General features: G+C 48.0%; 2 protein-coding genes across 6 annotated transcripts; one reads left to right on the forward strand and one right to left on the reverse strand.

Moving 5' to 3' along the window:
• Positions 1-7: 7 nt before the first annotated feature.
• Positions 8-22,930, forward strand: Ogg1 (8-oxoguanine DNA glycosylase). 2 transcript variants are annotated; one of them, XM_020164599.2, is made up of 7 exons: positions 8-728; positions 1,055-1,302; positions 1,842-2,021; positions 3,588-3,769; positions 4,570-4,720; positions 4,863-4,912; positions 5,107-10,042. In XM_020164599.2, the coding sequence occupies exons 1-7, from the start codon at positions 478-480 to the stop codon at positions 5,194-5,196; spliced, it is 1,152 nt and encodes a 383-aa protein (XP_020020188.2). In that variant the 5' UTR covers positions 8-477; the 3' UTR covers positions 5,197-10,042. The 2 variants fall into 2 exon arrangements, with proteins under 2 accessions (XP_020020188.2, XP_020020189.2); XM_020164600.2 differs by lacking the exons at positions 4,863-4,912; positions 5,107-10,042 and adding an exon at positions 22,651-22,930.
• On the reverse strand, positions 5,338-16,810 carry Camk1 (calcium/calmodulin dependent protein kinase I). 4 transcript variants are annotated; one of them, XM_020164595.2, is made up of 13 exons: positions 16,682-16,810; positions 16,070-16,252; positions 13,990-14,104; positions 12,050-12,181; positions 10,975-11,049; positions 10,754-10,892; positions 9,411-9,537; positions 9,246-9,321; positions 8,068-8,180; positions 7,405-7,483; positions 7,223-7,310; positions 5,724-5,841; positions 5,338-5,619 (listed from the first exon to the last, which is right to left on the reverse strand). In XM_020164595.2, exons 3-13 carry the CDS (start codon positions 14,070-14,072, stop codon positions 5,537-5,539), a joined length of 1,113 nt encoding a protein of 370 aa, XP_020020184.2. In that variant the 5' UTR covers positions 14,073-14,104; positions 16,070-16,252; positions 16,682-16,810; the 3' UTR covers positions 5,338-5,536. The 4 variants fall into 4 exon arrangements, with proteins under 4 accessions (XP_020020184.2, XP_073900476.1, XP_073900475.1 ...); XM_074044375.1 differs by lacking the exon at positions 16,070-16,252 and having other exon boundaries at positions 16,682-16,805; XM_074044374.1 differs by lacking the exon at positions 16,682-16,810 and having other exon boundaries at positions 16,070-16,260.
• Positions 22,931-23,268: the final 338 nt, after the last annotated feature.

Below are 23,268 nucleotides of genomic sequence, written 5' to 3' on the forward strand. Positions count from 1 at the left end.
GGACGATCTGAAGAGACGGTGGAGAAAGGCTGAGGACGCGCTGGGGAAGGAAGTGCTTCTGCGGAGATGGCGCAGGAGGATTTGCCCGCCAGAGCGCCCGGCCCACAGAGGCCGGGACACCGTAGCGTGCCGAGTGCAGACAATCCAGCGGGAGGGAGAGCGAGCGCAGCGCACGCCCCACCGCCAGCCCGCCGGGTGGTCCTTAGCACCTCTCACTTCCGCCTCTTAGCTACCTCTAGGTCAAAGCAGCGGCGCCTGAGCTCTACTTCCGGTGACAGCGGGGTCAGCCGCGGAAAAGCGGAAGAGTCGACTCGCGCGCCTCTCAAAGTGCCCGCAGCTTAGGCAGCAGCTTGCGCGCGCGGAGGCTTCTGGGGGGGGAGCACTCGTCAGGAAGAAGAGGAGGGACTTGCACTACCCGGAAACCGAGGGCACAGAGTGGGAGGAGCAAGGCTTTGGCTGCCTGCTGGAGTCTGGCGAATGAAACGGGGAGGGGCCGCGGGGGCGTGCTCATTATGTAGGCGGGGGCTTTGGGCCCCGAGCACGCAGGTTCTCAGTGGGCGGGACCATGGTGGGGCGGAGACTGCTGTGCAAATGTTAGCCCGCTGCTTTCTACCTGGGAGCATGAGGCTTCGTACTCTAGCCTCCTGCCCGGCCCTCTTTGCCTCCATCCGGTGTCCACGCTCTGAGCTGCGCCTGGACCTGGTTTTAGCTTCTGGACAGTCCTTCCGGTGAGTGACTGCGCCTGGGGGCCCCTTCCCTGAGGCCCTGGCTTCTGACTCCTCAGTACTGCTCTCCAGGGGTGCAAAGGAATGTTGGGAGTGAGGGATGAGGATGTACCTGTGGTGCATGAAAGTAAGCACTGCTGGAGAGCCTCTTACTTCCTTTATACGGGTACTAAGTGCAGTGTTGTGAGGAAGGTGCAATAAAATAGCTGAAAAATACAATACCACCTTTACTTAGAAAGTCTGTTTTGTGATTGCGGCACTTGTAAGACTGGAAGGGACTCCAAAGGGTGCAGGAAGGGAAACTGTGCTGTCTGCACCTGGGTGCTTAGGTGGAGGGAGCAAAGCCCTGCACACTGGAGTGGCGTGCTGGCGGACCAAGTATGGACACTGACTCAGACTGAAGAGCAGCTCTACTGCACCGTGTACCGAGGTGACAAGGGCTGCGTTGGCAGGCCCACCCCAGAGGAGCTAGAGACCGTACACAAGTACTTCCGGTTGGATGTCAGCCTGGCTCAACTGTATAGCCACTGGGGTTCCGTGGACTCCCATTTCCAAGAGGTGGCTCAGAAATTTCAAGGTGAGTACAAGGCCTGGGGCAGAGGTTGGGATTCTGTCTGTGACTTGGTTTTACCATCTGTAAAATGGAGATTATGTCTACTTCACAGGATTTTAATGAGGATTAAAGGAGCTAATGTAAAATGCGCAGTAAAGTGCTTGACACATTGCGATTAGCTATTGTTATCCTGCTGATCATCATTGTGAAGTGACAAGGATATAAAGCATAATCCTGGCTAGGTGACCTGGAGTAGGTGACCTCATTCATCCTGTAAATACATACAGGGCATCTGCTATGTGACTGGGAATATAGCCAGGAACAAAATGGATACAAATCCCTGTCCTCATGATGCTGTTCATACATTGTGCCTTCATCAGTGGAATAGGGTGGTAACCCAGACTTCACAGGACGCTATGAGGGATGAGATGTCTGGTGTTGCTTTCCCTACGATTGCTGTTCCTCATTTTTCTGGAGTCTTGGAAACTAAGATCTGATGCATAAGTAGGAAAAAGCCCCTCCTAACAGCAGGTGCTTCTAACCCCTGCCTTTCTGGTCTCCAGGTGTGCGACTTCTGCGACAGGACCCCACCGAATGCCTTTTCTCCTTCATCTGTTCCTCCAATAACAACATTGCCCGCATCACTGGCATGGTGGAACGGCTGTGCCAGGCCTTCGGACCTCGGCTCATCCAGCTTGATGATGTAGCCTATCACGGTTTCCCCAGCCTGCAGACCCTGGCTGGTGAGTAATGCATCTTTCCCAAGCCTTCCATAAGTCTTTGAACAGGGAAATCTATTTGACTCTCCCCTTGTCACCATTTCCCGTTTCAAAGCTTCCCGTCTTACCAAAAACTGGCCCATCCAGAACTACTCTACTTGGTCTGATCAGCTTCAATTACACCTCATCTTCCATATTAGTCCCTGAAGTGTCAGCACCTTACTACTCTGAGATGTTTGCCAGAGAAACATCTACATACAATATCCAGTACTTTAGGGGTTGAGAGCATGCATTCTGGGGACAGGTTGCCTGAGCTTGAAGCCCAGCTCTCACTTGAGCGTGTTATTTAGCATCTCTGTGCTTTAGTTTCAACATCTGTGAAATGAGTCAATAACAGTACCTACCTGTCAGTTGTGATGTGGGTTGAATAAAGGGACACACATTCTGTACCCAGCACAGTGTTTCGCACACAGGAAGTATGTGGAAAATTCAAACTGCTATCACAGTTTTGTACCCAAGAAGACATGGTGTTCTTCACAGCAGCCCTATGAGGCAAGTGTTTTTTAGAGGTAAGTATATAGATAGAAGAACCACACTAGGTGAGGTGCCTTTGGGACTACATAGCAAGGAAACAGCTTAGTTAGGCACCAGTGGCTCATGTGATCAGGAGGATCATGGTTTGAAGCCAGCCTGGGCAAACACTTCAAGAGACCCTATCTTGAAAAACCCTTCACAAAAAAGGGCTAGTGGAGTGGCACAAGGTATAGGCCCTCCTGAGTTCAAGCCCCAGTACTGCAAAAAAAAAAAAAAAAAAAAAAGGAAATAGCCTGCTTCAGGCTCATTCTCAAAAAGTAAATATTTTTGGTGCTTAGAAACCTGGTGTTGAGTCTCAGTTCTTGGCTTATTAGTCATAAGACCTTAAGGAATTCATTCTTTTCTCCATTTCTCCAAGCTTCTCCTAACTTGTTTGTAGAAGAGTTTGGGGGTAGCAGTGAATAAAGCAGTCACTGTGGCAGTGGAATGGGATGGGTTAAGAGTACAGGCACTGGGGTCTCAAGAGCAGGTGTAAGATCCCATCCTACCATGTCCTTTCTTGAACAAGCCTCTTTTAAGCCTTCCTTTTCTCCATTCATAAAATGAGAAAAAAAAACAGCAGTGCTATCATCAGCATCCTCAAAAAGTAAGCATAATAATGTCCCTAAAGCACTTTGCCAGTGCATGACACCAGCACTTCACAAGAGAAGTTGTTGCTGTTATTATCAGTTTTTTAAATCATGGGTGTTAACAATCTTAGGAAAGGTTAAAGAACGCAAATGGGGAGCCCCTCCAGAGCAGCAAGTCCTTCTCAGTTCCTGTTCTACAGTCCGCTGTATAGTAGTACTCAGAAAACAGTTGGAGAGAGGCAGAACACAGGCCTTGCACCATTTCCTTTGCCGGTACGACTGTCCACTGACTCCTGGAGAACAGTGTGAGGAGGGAGGGAATACTTAGGAAAAACATCTGATGGGGTAGAGGGCTCACACACTTGCCTGACAACAGGAAGGGCCTCAAGATTCCTGATCCTTGTTCTCTTCTCTTGTACCCCCACAGGACCAGGGGTAGAGGCCCACCTCAGGAAGCTGGGCCTGGGGTACCGGGCTCGCTATGTGTGTGCCAGTGCCCAAGCCATCCTGGAAGAACATGGTGGACTGGCCTGGCTGCAGCAACTTCAAGAGGCTCCCTACGAGGAGGCCCACAAGGCCCTCTGTGGCCTGCCTGGGGTGGGCACCAAGGTGAGGCTCCAGGGAAACAGGAGCTGCCCCCTCCACCCACAGTGAAAGTAGAAGAGTTGGAAACAAGGCAGGCCTGAGAGCTGTAGGGAGGCCTGGTTTCTGAAGGTGGAATAGGAAGGAAAAAAGATATAAGCAGATGTTTTACTAGAGAAAAAAGCAGAATACAGAAAGAGTATAAAAGACATTTCTCTGAGTAATTTTTAGGAAGGCCATTTGTGTGGGTACATTGATACACTGCTGTATTTATGCAGAAATGTCCAAATGGAATGGTAGGAAAGTTAGTACTGGTTATCTTTGGAAAGACAGGTGGGAAGAATGTTTCTACTTTTCATTTTTTCTTTTCTTGAAATTGCATATACTTACAGAATTTTTTTATGTCAATAGGGTTAACCAGCAGTAAGATAATTAAGAATTTGGAACTTGTCTTTTTCTTCTTTATACTTCTCTGTAGTTTAAAAAATAATTTTCATTTAAAGAATTTTTTTAAATGCACCATGCATTCTGATCTAATATTAAGTCTTGGTACTGGCTATTCCCAGCTGTGTGACTTTGGCCAAGGCACTTTGCCTTTCAGAGCCTTAGTTTTCTTGTGTGTAAAATGGGTATGGTAATACCTTCTCAGTAGCAGCTCTTCTTAGAGCTATTTTTAGGAGCTGTAATTGATGATGTATATTGACTGAGAATGCAGAACAATAGTAACCTCAGAGTAGAGGAGGAAGCAGCTGGCTCTGGGGATAGATGCAGGATGCTAGCTGAATCCTGCCATTCCCTCACAGTGACTCACTCTTTGTCTGTCAAAGGTGGCTGACTGCATCTGCCTAATGGCCCTGGACAAACCCCAAGCTGTGCCCGTGGATGTTCATGTGTGGCAGATAGCGCAACGTGACTACAGCTGGCACCCCACCGTGTCCCAGGCCAAGGGCCCGAGCCCCCAGGCCAACAAGGAACTGGGTGAGGAGAGTGGGATGCTGGAGCATTGTGTTGAGATGGTGGAAACTTAACCGTTGTCTTAGTCACCTCTCCCTCAAACTCCCACCTGCGTGAATGGGGGCAGGTGGGGCCAATTAACATGACCTCCTCGCTTCTGATTTAGGAAACTTTTTCCGGAGCCTTTGGGGACCTTACGCTGGCTGGGCCCAAGCAGTGAGTGTACCTAGGTTTCTCCTCCTCTCTAGCCCAGACCCCAGAGGCCTTCCTCCTCATCCCTGACCTCCCACAACCACCACTGCCCCAGGGGACCCTGAAGGGCTCTCCAGTCACTGCAGTCCTGACCCCATGGACTCTTCCACCTCCTTACTCTTGACTCCAGTGTACCCTCCTTCTGCCTCCTCCCACAGGTGGTGTTCAGTGCTGATCTGCACAAGCCCCACTGTGTCCAGGAGCCACCAGCAAAGCGCAGAAAAGTGTCCAAAGGGCCAAAAGGCTAGACACTGGGGCATGGGACAAAGTAATTCCTCAACACCTTTTCCTCCGTCTCCCTGTTCTCTCCCCCATCACCACCTAGTCTCCTGTCAGGGATTCCTGCAACTACCTCAGGGGAGCAGGGGCTATTAGAGGAGACAAAGCTGTTTATGGTTTTATCTTCTTCCCTTTATTACAAGAAGGAACAATAAAATAGAAACATTTGTATGGAAAATGCAGTGAGGAATGAGAGGGAAGGGGGTGAGCAGGGAATGGGGCAGGATAACTCCCCAGTTCAGGAAGGGAAGGGGAGCAGGCTGCCCCCCACCCCTCCCATGGAAGAACCTCTGATGCTAGGTCCAGGCCCTAGAGCTGGGGTGGCAGTGTTGGGGCCAGTTCTTGACCTGCCTCCCCGCAGCAGTCTCGACAACAGCAGCCAGTTGCTGGTCCTGTATGGAGTAAAGGACAGAGCTGGTGTGACGCAGACCCTCCACTCAAGCCTAGAGCCTCCTCATGGACCACCCATGCCCTTTCATACAACCCTAGTCCTCACCCCCAGCTGTGGGTGTCAGCATCTCCCCGTGGCTTGCCGTCTGTCCCTGCCCCTCCTGACTGGTGCCCAGCTGCAACTTCCTCATGTGCCGTACTACAGCCGTGGCATTGAAGGCTTGCTGCAGAGAGAAGGGAGAGGGGACTTCTAAGAAGGTGGGAGCTCAAGGGCCAGGGTTGGCAGTAGGATTCGTGTGGTGGGTCTGTTATTGCTATGCAGGTATTATTTAGTGATTCCCCTAAGACCCCCAATCTCTACAAGTCTCTATTACACATTTATATATGTACACAAAAACCATATATATATATATATATATATATATATATATATACACACACACATATATACATATATATATATATATATATACACATACAGACACATAACTGTATTTTATATTCATATAGCAAACTATATAGCATTGTGTCAGGCACTATTCTAAGCACTTTGTGTGGTAATTCATTTAACCCTTACAAACCTTGAGCTAAGTTTTATTAGTCTCTCTAATTTCAAAAGAGGAAATTGAGGCACAGAATGGTTAAATAATTTACCTGCACCTGTAATGTGTGTGCACATCATTTTCTATTCAACTTATTCCCTAGATGTCATGCAAACCCCTCAAATTCACTGTGCCCAAAATTAAAACCACCCTGCAAGATATGTGTTTGCCTCTGGGAATACCACCACAGTGGGAGGTATCATTTCCTTTCTGTCCCCAACCAGAAGGTTGGGCCAGCCTTCAACATTTCCTTACTCCCTCATCATCTCAGCATGCGTTCCATCTTCCATCTTCACTTACTGTGATTTTACCTCCTACAGACTCCTGTTCTCAAACAGTCTTCTCTATTCCTATTGCCTCACCATCTCTTGCCAGCTTCTCTACTATAGACGTCTGGGCTTCCCAGTCTTCACTTCTGGGTGTCCTGAGAGTCCTTTGTACAGGACACATTCCTGTTTATGATCTTCTTGGGTCTTCTTAGCCCCCTCAGTGTCAGGTCGGTGGTCCACTGTGGCACACAAGGCCCAGAGTGGCCTAGCCCTTTCTAGCTTCTCCAGCCTGGGTTCTTACCATTTAGTTCCCTCAGACCCTCCAGTCCAGCCAGGCTGCTCACTTGCCCTTTCCAGAGTGGCCACACTCTCTTGTGCCCTAGAACCTTTGCACACCTGTTCCCTCTACCTCAGACATATCACTTGTATCTGGTTAATTCCTACTCAAGTGATGGTTTTGTCAGCCATCACAATGTTTATGGCCCTTCCTGCGCCCCACAGGTTGGGCTCCTGGAGAATTATAGAGTGGACTCCCTGTAGACTTGGAGGTCAGGGACTCTTTGGAGTTCAGTAGGTGTCTGGGAGCATTTGAATAACTGAGGTCCTTCAGAAAGCATCCCTGCGCTTTTAGAAGTTACTGCAGGCCAGACTTGGTGCTGTACAAACCTAGCCTAGATCGGGGTGAGGAAGAGTCCTGGGGAGGCTGGACTCTAAGATTAGAGATGTGGGCTCACCTTCCACTTGCTCTTGGCAAAATTCTTCTTGATTTGCTCGCTCACTGACTGGTGGATATTCTTATCAAGAGCCGTATCTCCTGCAATCCTAGGATGAGGGTGTGTGGAGGGTTGCTTGTGAGGGCAGAGGCAAGTCTGGGAACCCAGATCCCACCCCAGTTCTCATTTTGCGGGGCTCTCACCATGGGTGCTGCAAGGCCTGCTCACAGGTAAACCTCTTCTCTGGATCCTTCTCCATCAAGTGCCGGATAAAATCTTTTGCTAAACCCGCAAGACAAAAGCAAAGAATAAGCAGCATGGTAGTGCCTGTGGACACCCCAAGACGGTACTCGCTCAGTCTGGACTGGCAGCAAAGCAAGGCAAAGGGGCCAGGCATGTCTGTGCACCACCCCATCCCACCTAGGTTCTTTTAAGCCTCCAATCCTCAACCCCAGACTTCCAACTCTTTTCCTTTCTCTCCTAAAAATATATTTCGAGAAGAATCTTCTCAGCATATACACACCGATATATACACAACTGATAATGCCTTTGCAGGATTGCTGCTTAACAAGGGGCACAAAAGAAGAGATTAAAATGTTTATGGCAGTGTCTTAAGCATTAGGAAGTCAGTAGGGAAAAGGCATTTTCAAAAATACAGTGTTTGAAGACTGAATGAATGAATGAGTGAATACCTACAAGTCTCAGACTAGGCCAAACAGAGGGAAGCCCAAGGTGGGGTGTCTCATCTCAGCTCCTATTCTGGGACTGGGGATTCTGATGGAAGGGAGGCAGTGGGGACCACCCCCCCAGAGCAGAAGAGGAGATCTCCAGAGGCAGTGCCCTGGGGAAAGCAAGCCCCAAAATACCAGAGTCAGAGATGTCATCCCAGTAAGGAGAGTCAAACTCGTACTCAGCCTTTAGAATCTGTTCAAAGAGTCTGGCATCATTCTCGTCATAGAAGGGGGGGTAGCCGCAGAGCCTGGGCAGGGAGAGACAACCTTGTTTCCACTTTCAGTGCACTCATTGCCTCTGTGGTGAAGCTTTGGGGCAGTCCTAGGAGTCAGGTAGGACCCATAGGAAGGAGTTTTCCCTTTGTAAAATCTGCCCCTCCCTGCCTTGTTCACTCCAGTAGCAACACTGGCCTTCTCCCTATGCCATCACCTTACTGTCCTCAGGGCCTTTGCACTTGCTATTCTCGCTATCAAAACCCTTTTTTCCTCTCTCTTGTCTTCATTCAAAATGCTACTCAAGGTTGGAGGAGTGGCTCAAGTGGTAGAGTGCCTGCCTAGCAAGCATGGGGTCCTGAGTGAAAAACCCCAGTTCTGCCAAAATAAGAAAGAAAGCACTGAGAATAAAATATTCTGCAAAATGTTATTTAAGTCGGGTGCCAGTTGCTCACACCTGTAATCCTAGCTATTTGGGAAACTGAGGTCAGAAAGGTTCAAGGCCACCCCGCACAAATAGTTCTCGAGACCCCATCTCCAAAATAAGCAGAGCAAAATGGACTGGAGGGGTGTCTCAAGCAGCAGAGTGTCTGCTTTGCAAGTGTGAAGCACTGAGTTCAAACCTCAGTCCCATCAAAAAAAAGTTACTCAAATGTCACTTCCACAGAGAGCCTGTCCCTGACCTTATCCAAATGGCATCCTCCGTACTCCTGACTTACTTTTCTTCACAGCATTTTTTTTTTTTTTACTGTTTTTCATTTGCAAGTATATATGGTTATGGGGTTTGAACTCAGGACCTTGTGCTTGCTAGGTAGGCACTCTATCACTTGAGCCATGCCCCCAATATATAGATTTATTTACTTGTCAATTCTTTGTCTCCTCTACTACAATGTCAACTCCTTGAGGATAGGCACTTGGTCTGATTTGTTCTCTACTAAATCCTCATTGCTTGGCACAGTGCCTCAAACAGTACCTATTGAATGAAGTGATATTAGTAATTAATGGGTGGATACAGCCATGGGATGAAGGAGAAAATAGCAGAGGGAGGAAGAGAGGACAACTCTGGTGTCACACCCCACCATGGTCACTCTCCCACTTACAGAATGTAGGCAATGACTCCAATGGACCAGCAGTCCACAGCCTTGCTGTAGGGCTTCTGAGCTAGGACCTCAGGGGCTGTGAAGGAAAGGGGACATGGTGGTGACAAACTTTTGCCCTGAGGCTCTTGGTTCCACCCACAGCCCCAAGCCCAGGGCCTTCCGCACCCACGTATCCCGGGGTCCCACAGGCTGTGGAGAGGACACTGCCTGGGTCCTCCATCTTGGAGAGGCCAAAGTCCGAGATCATGATCTTGGAGTCTTCATCCAGGCTGTAGTACAGCAAATTTTCTGGCTTGGTGGGCAGGAAGGAGGGGAAGGGGTAGTCAGAGATGGCCAGAGGCTGGCAGAACCTTTTCCCTCCCCAAGCATGACTTAAGAAATAATGTAACCCCCAAAAGCTATTGTGGCTGCCACATGGCCATCAGCTTAACTGGAGACTTAAAATAATCAAGGAAGTTCTCAAGAAGGCCAAAAGTTCCAGAAAGGAAAGGGACCCAAGGGGTATGGGAAGGAATTTCTGTAAACCTCAACTGTGTATTATGAAGCCCTAAAGAAATTCTTTTTGAAATCTGCAGTACTGGAAAAAAAAAAAAAAAAAAAGTCCCCAGGCACTGGGGACTACACCTGTAATCCTAGCTACTTTGAGAGACTGAGATCTGAAGGGTCTTGGTTCAAGACCAGCCTTGGCAAATGGTTCATGAGACTCCATCTCCAAAATAACCAGAGCAAAATAGACTAGAGGTGTGGCTCAAGCAGTAGAGCACCTGATTTGCTAGTGTGAAGCCCTGAGTTCCAACCCCATTACCACCAAAAAAGTCCTTTTTGAGCAACACCCGGGTGCCAGTCCTGGTGAGTACCATATTCCCTGCCAGGCCAGTCTGAACAAGTCTGCTTTACAGAGAAGGAAATCAAGGGGCAGAGTGGCTTGCCCTATGCCCAGTTAGTCGCAGGGCCAGAATTCAAACCCAGGTATGTCTCACCCCAGAGCTCCTCTCCCAGAATGGAATGAGATGTACTATACAATGTGGGCCTTGTCATTATCTTTAAGGAGTATGATGTCAGGGATTCCTGGCCTTTAAGCTTTGCTCTCCCATCCAAGTTCTCTACAAGGAGCAAGCGAATTTTTTATGATAAGAAAAAGACACAAAACATTACTGGAATAAAATAACTGCACAGCCAGGCACCGGTAGCTCACGCCTATAATCCTAGCTACTCAGGAGGCAAAGCCTGGGCAAACAGTTTGCGAGACCCTAGCTCGAAAATACCTATCACAAAAAAAGGGCTGGCAGAGTGGCTCAAGATGAAGGCCCTGAGTTCAAGCCCCAGTACCACAAAAAAACGAACAAAAAAACCACCTCATTTCCACTTCTATGTCCCTTCAAGTATTTGAACTCGAATGGGAAGAGATGTATTAGGAGTCGCAGGTCATTCTTGCAGATGGAAAACTGAGGATTTGCAGAGGCCTCACCCCTAGCTGTCCTAGCTCACCAGGCTCCCTCAAACTCTACCTTGAGGTCCCGGTGCACAATGCCCAGGTCATGCAGGTACTTGACAGCATCCAGCACCTGGAAGATGAGACGGCTGGCGTCCCGCTCTGTGTAGAATCCTTTCTCCACAATACGGTCAAACAGCTCCCCGCCCGACACCCTACAGCAAGGGGATAGGATGATTTGGTCCAGACAGTGGGGGTGACAAGAAGTGTGAGGAAGGATGGGAAGGGGCCACTCACAGCTGCATGATGAGGTAGAGGTGGCCCCCACTCTCATAGATGTCATCTAGGGCTACGATGTTGGGGTGCTTGATCCTAGAAGGAGAAATGAGGTGACTGATTGCTGAGGACAGCTCAACCAACTCCCCACCACCTATAATCTAGGCAGAACCACCAAGAATCTTGAGCCCCACCAGAGAAAGCTGATTTACTATGATTTATTACAATTCTTTAGAAGGCAAGAAAGAAGGCAGAGGGGTTAGCATGGGGCTCTGGTATCAGACAAGCCGGAGTCCAAATCCTGCCTCTGTCACATGCTATTTGGGAGCACTGATGGATGGCCACGTGACTTCTAAAAGTTTCCCTGTTCGTGTGTTAGTCAGCCTCCTCCAGCAGGTGGTCAGCTCCATGAACAATGCAGGCAAGGTGCCTGGCATACAGTAAATGCTCAATAAATGAACTAATGGTGATTGGGCTTGATGATGAAGACTTGTCTATCCCACAAACTTGCTGTGCGACTTTGGGCAAGTCTTTTGCCCTTTCTGGGCTTCATTCACCCATCGTTACCCCTGATAAGGAAAATAAATCATTTTGTCCCCGCCTAGCATGGTTGGGAAGTTCAGGTAAGAGACTGAAAGTGAACAGTACAAGCTTTCCAGTGAGAGTGAAGTTCACTAGCAGTTCACAGGCCAACTGGTTGTTAATTTAGCCAGGGGCGCAGCAGACAGGCAGTTTTAAACTTGCTGCTTGGCATTAATGTGTGGGAAGAACTTGAAGTAGGTCCAGAGATAACACCAGCTGATCTATGAGGATTCGAGCCCTGTTCCAGGATTGACCATGAGGCCTGATTGAACAGACCTCAGGTTGAACTAATGTCAATAAATCCTGACATCTCGGTCAGGTCTGTCAGGTTAGCTAGTACACCAGCCACTTGAAGTAAAGGACCTCGAGTGCTCCCCACTCTCTGCCAAGTGGATGTTCTCATTGCCATTTTACAAGTGAGCACTTTGAGGCTCGGATTTAATCATCCGATTTCTCCAAAGCAGGGGAATAGGGTGGGAGGAATCAAGGCAGGGTCTGGCTATGGCCCACGAACTTGTGCAGGACAGCAATCTCATTCTCCATGCTGCCCTCTTTGCCCTCCAGAGCCTTCTTGGCAATGCATTTGATGGCCACCAGCTTCTGCGTCCTCTTATCTTCTGCCAGGATTACCTCTGAAAAGGCCCCCCTGTAGGAAGAAAGGATTCTCAGGTGAGAAACTAGAATCCCAACTTCCCTTCAACCTCTCCCCTGTCTCCTGAGAATTAATTATGTGACCACATAATTAAGGTAGAATACGCTTTCCCAAAACACTCAACCATTCCCTGGCTCCAGATGTGGGCAGTCAGAGTAGTTGATTCCCTGGTCATAGTATTTGATCATGTGATGCAAGCCAGCTAACTGCTGCTCTGACAATGAGGTGCTCTTTCCTGCTCAGTTGGTAGAAGGTGAGCCTAGAATGGATGGCAGTCATCTTTGACATCACTTGGGGAGAGCCTGCTTGAGACTAATGCCAACATGAAGGAAATGAGACCTGAGAAATGGTCACAGACAATTTCCTGATAAAATCCTGTGAGCAATGATCCAAGCAGGCCTGAAGCCTACCCCTTTGCTTTTTGATTGGGTTTGATTCATCCCTTTTTTCTGCTAAAGCCAATCCAAGCCACGGTTAAGTAAATACCCGTTAGAACCTTGATAAACCATTGGCATTACCTGGAAACTTTTTAGAAATGCAGAATTTTAGGCCTCCACTCCCAGCTTCCTAAATCAGAATCTGTATTTTTAGCAAGGTCCTCAGGTGATTTGTGTGCTCACTAAAGTTTAAAGAGCAGAGGTTTAGACTAGGCTCTTAGGAACAAATAAATTCATTCTCACTGAGTGTACTGGCTATGAGGATTTGCTAGGGCATTCTTTCCACATCTGTTTTCTTTCCCTGGAAGAATAAGTCATAAGTCAAAGAAAAGCATCCATCAGTGTGACATTTCAATCATTAGGGATAACTAGTGACTGAGTCACCTCATCACTGCTTTTCAGGCTTGGCCTTCTCCAATTTATCCTCCACACTATAGCCAGAATAACTATCCTGAATTGTAAACAAGTCTTACTGTGTCCCATAGGATAACATCCAGCCTCCTCAGCTTGGCTCTCAAGGCCCTGAATACCCTATTCTACTCCACATCCAGTCTCTTCCACTCTGGACCACTTTGGGACGAAGGAGGTTGAATGAATCTCCCCTAAACACTCAACCACTCTCCTGGCTCCAGAGGTGGTCATGTGACCTAGGCCCAGTCAGTCAGAGTAGCCTCTACCTCCTACACATGCCATGCCTCTACCTCCTACACATGCCATGCCTCTGAGCCTTTGCTTATGCTATTCCTTCTGCTTGGCATGCCTTTTTCCTCCCTCACAAGTGCACACCAACCTGTCCTTTGATACCAGATCTAATAATCCCCTTCCCCAGAGTTTTCCCCCAGTTAGAAGCCACAGCTCTCTCTGGTCTTTACAAAACTCTACAAAGCCCTGCTTCCCAACCTTAACTGGAGTACAACACACACCCTCTTGTCATGTTTGTGGATCTACTTTTCCTCCATATCTAGAATCAACTTGAGGGGGAGAGACCAGGTCTGAGTTATGTCTGGATTCCCAGCATTAAGAGCAGCCATGCCCAGCCTCAGTTTCCAAACCTAGCCCAAAACACCCAGATCTTAGCAGCAAGTTGGCTAAATGGCCCTTTTGTTCTCCCCTACCTCTTCATTAGGGAACCCATGGCTGTACCAGAGCAGCCCCTATCCTACCCATTGCAGAAATGAAAAGCTGGGGCCAGTTTGGGCCATGGCAAGGCTTCCTCAGGGCCTGTTCTGTAGGAAACAGGAAGCGTTGATCAACTAAACAGAGGAAGTACCACCCTGGACTCAGCCTCTCCCAACTGTCCAGGCCCAGGAGTGAGGCCCAATTCCACCCCCAGATGGAACTCCATTCCCCCACCCTGAGACTCACGTGCCCAGAACATCTCGGAAGTCATAAATGTCCCTAATGTCCTCCGCCTGCTTCCAGCTAGGACCTTCCACTGCTCCCGGCATGGCCCACTGCCCCCTGGCCAAAGCCAGGGCTCCTGGAAGGGGAATGAAAGGAGGAGACTCAGTAGGGTTAGCCTTCCTTCTGAGAATTTACTACCATGCCTCACTCAGTGATTCAGCCTACATTTATTCATTCCTTGATCCATTCATTGATACAATCATTCCACACTCATTCATTCATTCATGTTCATTCAGCAGCATCCATTCAGCAAATTCTTATGCCTGGAGAGAAATCGTTCATGGTGGCAGCAAAATTCTTCAACAAAGTCATGTGTTCCTTCATTCCTTTACTCTCTTCTTAATTTCTCCGTCTCCAAATCCAAGCACCCAGAGAAACACTGACCTGGGGTTGGGAGGCAGCAGATAAAACCCTTAAACAGCTTGTAGAAGCATAGGGCTTTGGAGCATCCTCTGTCCCCGGGAACAGCAATAAATATCCCAGCCTCACCCTGAGAATGGCTGGGGTGTCTCCCCTCCCTCCTCCTTCTCCCTCCACTGGCCTCTCAGAAATCAGGTTTCCGGCAGCTTGGGCTTCCAGCAATATCTCAGCCATGTTTTTAAATAGCTCCTTCTCACTGTTACCAAGGCAACAGCAGCCACAGCTGGAGCTCCCCAAACCTCTCCCTCCTGACTCCCCCATGTGGGCCCCAGCAGCCTAAGATATGGTCCCACCCAGTCTGTCCCCTCATGGCCTATCTCACTCTGATCCAGCTTAGACCTTCCCTCCTCTGAGGCCCCTGTCTCTGCTCTCATCTTATCCAGTGGAAAATGGGGAAACTGAGGATGTGTAGGGCTGGGTCCAGAGTTAGCCAAATGGCACTTAGCAGGGGCCTTGCTAAGCATGCCATGGAGGGATGATCTTCTGTTGGTCTTTCCAATAGGAAGCTAGACTGGATACCATTCAGAAAATAGGCTCTCAACCATCCCAGGATCACATAAGGTGAGGCCAAAACAGAATCTAGCATGCTGTGTGGCTTCTGCGAGGGTGCTTTCCTTCTCTGTTTCCTTTGCAAGAGAATGAGGAGAAGGTGCCCTGACCAGAGCCCTGGTGTGAGATTCCACTCTGTGAATGGGACTTTGTTTCCAGGGGGCCCTGGCCACCCATCCCAGGGGCAGAAACCTGAGAGGAGACTTGGTGAGAAGCCCACCTTGACACCTGGCAAATATCACCCTCACACCAAGCCCCATTCAAACCCTGTACCCAAACACCTGCCTCCTGGATCCAGCACAGCTGTATCCAGATCCCATGACACCTTATACATGCATACCCAGACATGAACGCACATGTCCAAACACCTCCTCCAGACATCCTTGCAGCTGAACACCTGCCTGTCCATCCCAACACCCCTCCCTCAGACCCCACTTATACTCCAAAACACACACAAGCACTTTCATCCCCATATACCAGACATCCTAAATTCACTTGTACCTTACACCCTCCAGCTCCTCTGCACACACTCTAGAAGCCCCAAACCCCACTCCAAAACACCTCAGTACGCAATTGAACACCCTGCAACTCTGACTTACTACCCTTAGAGCCAGTTACCAACACACACAACAAGTAGACATCCATCTCTCTGCAACAAAACGCAGATTCCCAGACATCCCCACCCATAAGGATACCCTTACGCGGAACACCCTGTACCCCTGCGTCTGAACCACATGCCCACACTAAGACATTAGGACACCCTAACGTGCCCCACCCCCCACACACGAGTTTATCTCTAAGTGCCCACGCCCTTCCACATTAGGCCAACTGAATGCGCGCGCAAGCAGACACCCCCTCCCTGTTCAGACCCTCCCCCAGCCCCCTGCCCAAACACCCGCCAAGTGTCGCCTGGGCTTGCGGGGCACCTGCCCGGCCTGGGGCAGAGGTGGGGAAAGGCCCAAACCTGTCCATCTAGGGTCCAGCCTGACCGGGCCACCCCTTCTACCCTTGGGCGAGGGTCCCCAGCGGCCGAGGCTTCCAGGGGCACCGGCGGGGCGGCCCCCAGCTGTACCTGCGGCTGCCCCGCCGCGGGGCTGGCTGCGAGGCCCGAGGTGGCTGGCGCCGAGCTTCGGCCGCTGTCCGCCGCCGCTGTGCGCCCTGCCCGCCCGCCCGCTCCGCTGCTGGAGCTCGGCTCGGCTCGGCTCGGCCGGCTCTCTCCGCCCGCCTGCGGCTCTGATGTCAACGGAGGAGGAGCCTGCGGCGGAGGGACCGGGGATTGGGAGCCAAGGCCAGGCTCTACTCCTCGTCTGAGAAAGGGGAGCAGGAGGGGGACCCCACCGGTCTGTCAGATGCCCTGTTAGATGTTTCCTGCCACTGGTCTCCTGCAGGGACTTATGTCAAAGGGGACAAGTGAGGTCCAGAGAGATGGCAAACAGAATTCGAACTCACGTCCGCCTATATCAAAGCCTGGCCAATTTCCCCCTGTCAACCTGTGGGTTTTCTTTCTGTTCAATTCTGGAACCTCCCTTAGGTTGGTAGGCGCTTTCTCTCCTCCCTTCTTTCTCCACTAGAGCCCCAAAGGGAAGTAGGCCCTTGGAAGGGCTCAGAAGGCTACCTAGCGGGGTGGGGGAGTAGGGAAAGGAAAGGCAAGAGTGGGCAATGAAGAGTGGAGACCCCATCTGACCTGCGTGCTAAGTGAGGCCGAGATGCCTGAGAGAGACAGCTGAGACTGCAATCCCACTTGCCCTCAGAGCGGGGTGGAGACCAGAAGGACTGAGGCAGAGAGGAAATGGGGGAGGGGGAGTTAAATCCGGATCCCTAAGGGAGCCGGCCAAAGAGGACCAAGGTGCCATGTGACTGGGCAGGCACAAGGGACCCATGGCTGAGGGCCAGGTTAGGGAGGGTGGGGCAGAAGTCCAGTCCTGGGGCTGCAGGCAAGGGGCCAAGGGATCTGACCGAGGTCAGCTGATGCAAGACTGCTTGGGAATAAATTCAGTGCGGGCTAGGAACGGGGAGCAAAGCACAGGAGTTGGAGGTGGGGCTGCGTTTGGGCCAGCTGAAGAGGCACTTGCTTGGGACCCTCCCACCACCCCTCACCTCCAGTGCTGCTCTCACTCTAGGATTCCTGCATTTTCCAGCTGGAGATGGGGAGCGGATGGTGCTTATCCCAATTCATCTTTACCTGCTTTGTCCTCACTCATCATGGAGTGGCCACTTTATTATGCTCATTTTACTGACAGATGCAGATGACCAAGGTTCCTAGAAGGGCTTAGGAGGCTGATGGGAGACATGCCTCTCTGAACCTCAGTATTTTTCCTCTAGAATACGGATTTTTTTTTTTTTTGACGGCACTAGGGTTTGAACGTGGGGCCTCATGCTTGCTAGGCAGGCACTCTTACCACTTGTGCCCTTTTTTATAATTATTTTTCAAGATAGGGTCTCCAGAACTATTTGCCTGTGCCTGGCTTTGATCCTCCTGCTCTTTGCCTCCTGAGTAGCTAGGATTACAGGCGTGAGCCACTGGGCTAGAATATGGAACTGTTGAAGAACTGACTCAGGATCCTCTTGAGAATTCTAGGAAGTAATGGATGTGAAGAGCTTAGCACCCTGTAGCTCGAAATATGAGAGTGAGACTGTGGACCTGATTTTGCCAGCGACAGAGGGCCAAGGGATAATTTTCTTGCAAACTCCTCAGCATCTCAGACTGTAGCCCATGAAAAAAAAGACTTCGTGCTCAGGGCTCAGCCTCTGTTCTCCCTTACACCTACCCACCCAGGGAGTTGTTTCACCACAAAAATCCTGTTTTTCTCTATGACAACACTCCCTGATGAAGACTTGTACAACTTTTATGTTCTGTTTTACAGTTTGTCTGCTTTAAAGTATCTCTGAGAGCACTTAGGCCTTCTTACTCACTCTCTCTCTCTCTCTCTCTCTCTCTGTGTGGTACTGGGGATCAGATCCAGGACTTGGCAAGTGCTCTACCACTGAGCTACATCCTCAGCCTTTGGTTTTTGGAGAGAGGGTCTTGCTGTGTAGCTCAGGCTGACCTCGAATTTGTGATCCTCCTCTTTGTACCACCTAAGTTCTGGGTTTACAGGCATGTGGCACCATGCTTCTCCCTCAATTTTTTTTAAACACAGTTGTGGTCTTCTTTTCTTTTTCTTTCTTTCTTTTCATTTTAGTTCCTTTCTTCTTTTTTTTTAGATGAGATCTCACTATGTTGCCTAGGCTGATGTTGAACTCCCAAATACCTTTTCAATATTTCAACTTTGGGCTGGTAGAGTGCTCAAGTGGTAGAACACCTGCCTAGCAAGCGTGAGACCCTGAGTTCAAACTCCAGTTTGAACTACCAAAAAACAAACAAAAAAACCCAATTTATCATAAAATATTTTGACTTAACAAGAAATACATGGTTCCTGCATGAGAATTACATAAAATATTAAACACAAAGTCTCCTTTCTTTCACTTGCTTCCAAGTGAAAAAATCTGACCAGTGGCAAGTAACAGAATCACAGCATTAAACCGGCTTCATCAAAGAGGAATCTATAGTTCACCAAGCTGGCATAAGATTGAAGGAAAACCACCACGCACCAAGGTCTTAGTGACTGGGACTAGAGATATATAGGAGTTTCGTCCTTTCTCTCACCTCTCCTTGTATGGATTTCTCTTTGCATATGGACTTCTTTTCCTCTGCAAGGTAAGATTCTCTACCTGGCAGGAAACATTGAGAGTCCAAGTCCAATAGGGGAGCTGCTCCCAGTTTCACATATCACTCTCAGAGAAGGACTCTGATTGACTCTGCTTGAGTGATTGAGTGACATGGCTACCACTTGTCCCCCAAAATGTTGCCAGAGGAATGAGGTCCTGTATTGGGCAAATGTTCTGTGATGGACAGCCATCCACACCAAAGTCACAAGGATGGAAGAGGGACTTTGCCCAAAGGAAATAGGATGCCAGAAAGGCAAAAACAACAAACCCATCTCACCCCTGCTCCCACCAGCCAGAGATAACCAGGGTTAATATTTTTGGCACACATACTTCCTCCTGCAGCATCCACTTTCAGTGAGAATATTTCAAGGTACTAATAAAAACAATGAGTCAAGGAAAATTCAAATATGCCAAAAAAGGGCTGGTGGAGTGGCTCAAGTGATAGAGTGCCTGCCTAGCAAAGTCTAGCAAGCATGAGGTCCTGAGTTCAAGCCCCAGTGCTGCCAAAAAACAAAAACAAATATGCCAAAAAGAGGGAATAGTTTTTTCCTCTCCTTTGTTTTCAAAAATATGACTAAGTAGATCAGACATTGCCATCTCCATCAATTCCTTTATTTTGTTCAGTGCTAGGGATGGAAAGTCAGGGATTTACACATGCTAGGTAAGTGTTCTACCACTGAGCTATATCCCTGGCCTGAGAAATGTTTTTTTGTTTTTGTTTTTTTTAGAAATGTTTTTATAATAGCAAAATTGTAAGGTACACTTGGCAGGTAGAATAGTTACATAACCTGTTCAATAAAAGGAATAGATTTGTTTGAGGTTAAGCAATAACTTGAATGTAACATACAAACCCAAGATTATTCATAGCAGAGTGGAGAGAAGCATCAGAAATGTTAATAGTTGTCAAAAATTATCTTATTTAGTTTTGTTTCTTTTACTTCTCTCTACATGCCTATATTCTCTATACTTTCTTTGTTGGTTAACATTAAGTTTATAATCTAAAAGTCTCTTTTAAAAAGAAGTATGCCAAGGGCAAAGTGTGTGGCTTAAGTGGTATAGCACTTGCCTAGCATGCTCAAAGTCCTGGTTTTAGTTCCCAGTACGGCAAAAAAAAATTACACCAAGTTGAGTGTGGTGGTACACACCTATTATCCCAGCACTTAGCAGGCCAATGCAGGAGGGTCACAAATTTGAGAGCAACTTGGGACATACTCACTTGTCTCAAAAAAAAAAAATACATGTATATATATATATATATATATATATATATATATATATATATATAGAGAGAGAGAGAGAGAGAGAGAGAGAGAGAGAGAGAGAGAGAGTGGCTCATGCCTGTTATCACAGCTACTCAGGAGGTAGAAATCATGAAGATCACAATTTGAGGTCAGCCCAGGCAAAAAGTTAGTGAGCTCCCATCTCAGTCGATAAGCAGGGCATGCTAGTTCCAGATACACAGGATTTTCTAGGAGGATCATGGTCTGAAGCTGACGCTACCTGAAAAGTACCAAGTGAAAAAAAGAGCTGGCGGTGTTGCTCACATGCTGGAGTGCTTGTCCACCAAGTGCATGAGATGCTGTGTTCAAACTCCAGCACCACCAAAAAATTTATACCAAAAAAATAGTGGTTGTATACCAAACTAGTATTCAATTATTTAAAATTTCGTTTTAAAATTTAAACACTGTAAGAAATAAAACATTTAAATGTCAGATCCATCACATCTTTCTTCTACTACTATTTGAACAGTGATGGCATGTTGAAAGAAGTTTTGAAGTCAGGAAGACCTGGATTCAAACCCCACCTCTACTGGGCACCAGCTGTAGGTTAGCAGGTCAATTGTATGGCTCTGGGCCTGTCTTGTCATCTATAACAAGGCATGATTATAGCCATAGTCATGACTATTCTGAGGATGAGACCACTTAGGAAGCTTCTTTTACTCACTAGGCTAGGTCTCTTGTAGCCACTTTGGTTCCCAGCACATAGTGCATAGTAGGTACTCAGTTAAGAATAAGTCAGAGGGAAGAATTTTCTTCTTTCCTAGGAGAGCTGCTTTTCAAATTATTCCAATTTCCATTCCTGAATTCCTGCATATTCTTGTCAAGCTCCCTGCTGCCTTTGGGGTATCTATCTATTTTCTCTATATATCAGGAGCAGCCCATCCCAGGAGAAGCCCATGGGTCCCTCCACTATTTGTCAGCTATCACCCATTTCTCTTGACCAGCACAGACCTACCCTGGGGCAGAGGTTCTTGTGCTTTCCTGCTGACCCTCCATCCTCTTGCCTGTAATGTTGTCATGTGTTGGTGGCAGCAGATCTGGACAGGGATGTGTAGAATTGGCCTCTAGCATTTGAGACCAGGCTTACAAAACTGACTCATTATCAGCTGTCTGATCTGGCCCTTCCCCCTTCCGAATCCTGGTCTCCTCACCTGTCAGATAAAGGTATTGCTTGCGCTGACAGAGTTGTTGACAGGAGCAAATGAATTGAGTGCTTGGCACTGCACTAGCTGGGTCCTTTGTAGAATCGTCTCCTAGAGTTGTGTTTTAATGATGTGTCCTGAGCTCTCATCAAAGGTTGCAGTAAGAAATCACCCCATGAAACTTGTATCCTCATTTGCTGTCACATTTATGGAGAATATTTTCAATATATGATTCCAGTTTCTACATGAAAAATTATTAAAATTTTTGTCAGAAAAACTGGGAGCTGCCCAGTTCTGGGACTGACATTTTATCATATTTTATTTCCGTTTTTGCCTTGGCTTCCAAGAAGCTTAGAGCAAAATTTAATGCTTACTGAGAGCAGCTGCATTAAACCTAATGGTCTTAACTTTGTATTGGCATTTTATGAAACTCATTGTGTATATCTTTAAAAAAAAATTTTGATGGGAATGGAGTTTGAACTCAGGGCTTCTTCACACTTGCAAAGAAGGCACTCTACTACTTGAGCCCACCTTCAGTCCATTTTGCTCTGATTATTTTGAAGATGGGGTTTTGCAAACTATTTTCCCAGACTGGCCTTGAACTGAGATCCTCCTGATACCAGACTCCGAAGTAGCTAGTATTACAGGCATAAACCACCAGTGCCCAGCCTTGTACATATTTTTGATAATATGCTATCTTAAATCCTGCTGAGAAGGAAAGGAAGAAAGGAAAAAGGAAGGAAGCAGGTATAGTTTGAACACCTGTTGGAGTGAGTGATACATGCCTATTGTGACATCCAAAATAATTGTGACTTAAATAAAATGGGATGTATAACAACCTGTCCATCAGCAGTCCTGAGCTTCATCTTAGCTGTGTCCACACTGTTACTATGCTATTGTCTTCTATCTCATTTCAACGTGCTTGCCACCATGCTTCATTCCATCCAGGGGGAAATGGGAACACAGAGGGCACACCTCAGGACCCATGATATCTACAGGCATCTCCTCCACGCTCCACTTACAGCTCATTGGCCAAAATTTAGTTGCATGTTCACACCACTGTGCGGGCAGCTGGGATACTCAGAGGCACATGTCCAATTAAAATCAGGAGTTCTGTTGTTATCAAGGAAAAGGAGAAGAGTTTGGAGGACATCTACCACAACCACCATCTCCACTGGTTTTCTTGGCGCATGGTTGTGCTTTCATCTGCCTGACTTCACTCTCACCCTCTCCAAGCAGTCTAGCCTCTATGTTCTCTGCTATCAGAGTACTTTCTAATTCAGTGTGATAACATGGCACTGCTCATGAACCTCCCCTGGCTCCCTACTACCTAGGAAAATGATTCTCGGTGGTGGGGGGGGAGGAGGGGGTGGGGGGAAGGGGAGAGAAATTACCCAATCATTGTATACACATATGAATAAAATAAAAATTAAAAAAAAAGAAATTAAAAAAATGATTCTCAAACTTTAACGTGCACCAGGAATCACATGGAAAGCATGTTGTCTTTATTTTTTGTTTTCAAGATGAGGTCTCACTGTGTTGCCCAGACCAGCTCCAAAGTGGGATCAAGTGATGCTTCTGTCTCAGCCTCCTGAATAACTGGAACTTCAGGTACATGCCATCATACCTGTGTTGGAGAGCACATTAAAACAGAGTTCCTGATTCTGTAGAACTAGGGCCTGAGAATTTGCATTTTTTCAAGTTCCTAAGTGATACTGATGCTGCTGGTCCAAGGACCACACTTTGAGAACCATCAGCATAGAGAATAAAGTTCTACTTAGCCTGCCATTCATAGTCTCTTCCAGCCTGGTCTCACCCTACTTTCCAGCCCTGTCTCTTATTCTTCCCATCCTCCTCCACACACCCAGGGCTCCAATCACACTGAAGTTCTCACCTCTCTCCAAGCAGACCAGCTGTTCACACCTTTGTGCCTTGCTGTCTTGCTGTTCGTTTTGTCTGGAATGTCATCTTCTGCCTGGCAACTACCTCCCTGGAGCCTTTTACCACCCCCTAAGTTGTTGTTAAGTAACTTTCTGCTCCAGGGCCCTGCAGACTCTGTGCACTCTGACCTGCCTTTCTTTGCCTATCCAGAATCAACCTGTCTTGGGAATTTTAGTCACCTCCATTGCTCTCAGCCATGG

The sequence above is a fragment of the Castor canadensis genome, chromosome 10, assembly GCF_047511655.1.
Source record: "Castor canadensis chromosome 10, mCasCan1.hap1v2, whole genome shotgun sequence".
Classification (NCBI taxonomy): domain Eukaryota; kingdom Metazoa; phylum Chordata; class Mammalia; order Rodentia; family Castoridae; genus Castor; species Castor canadensis.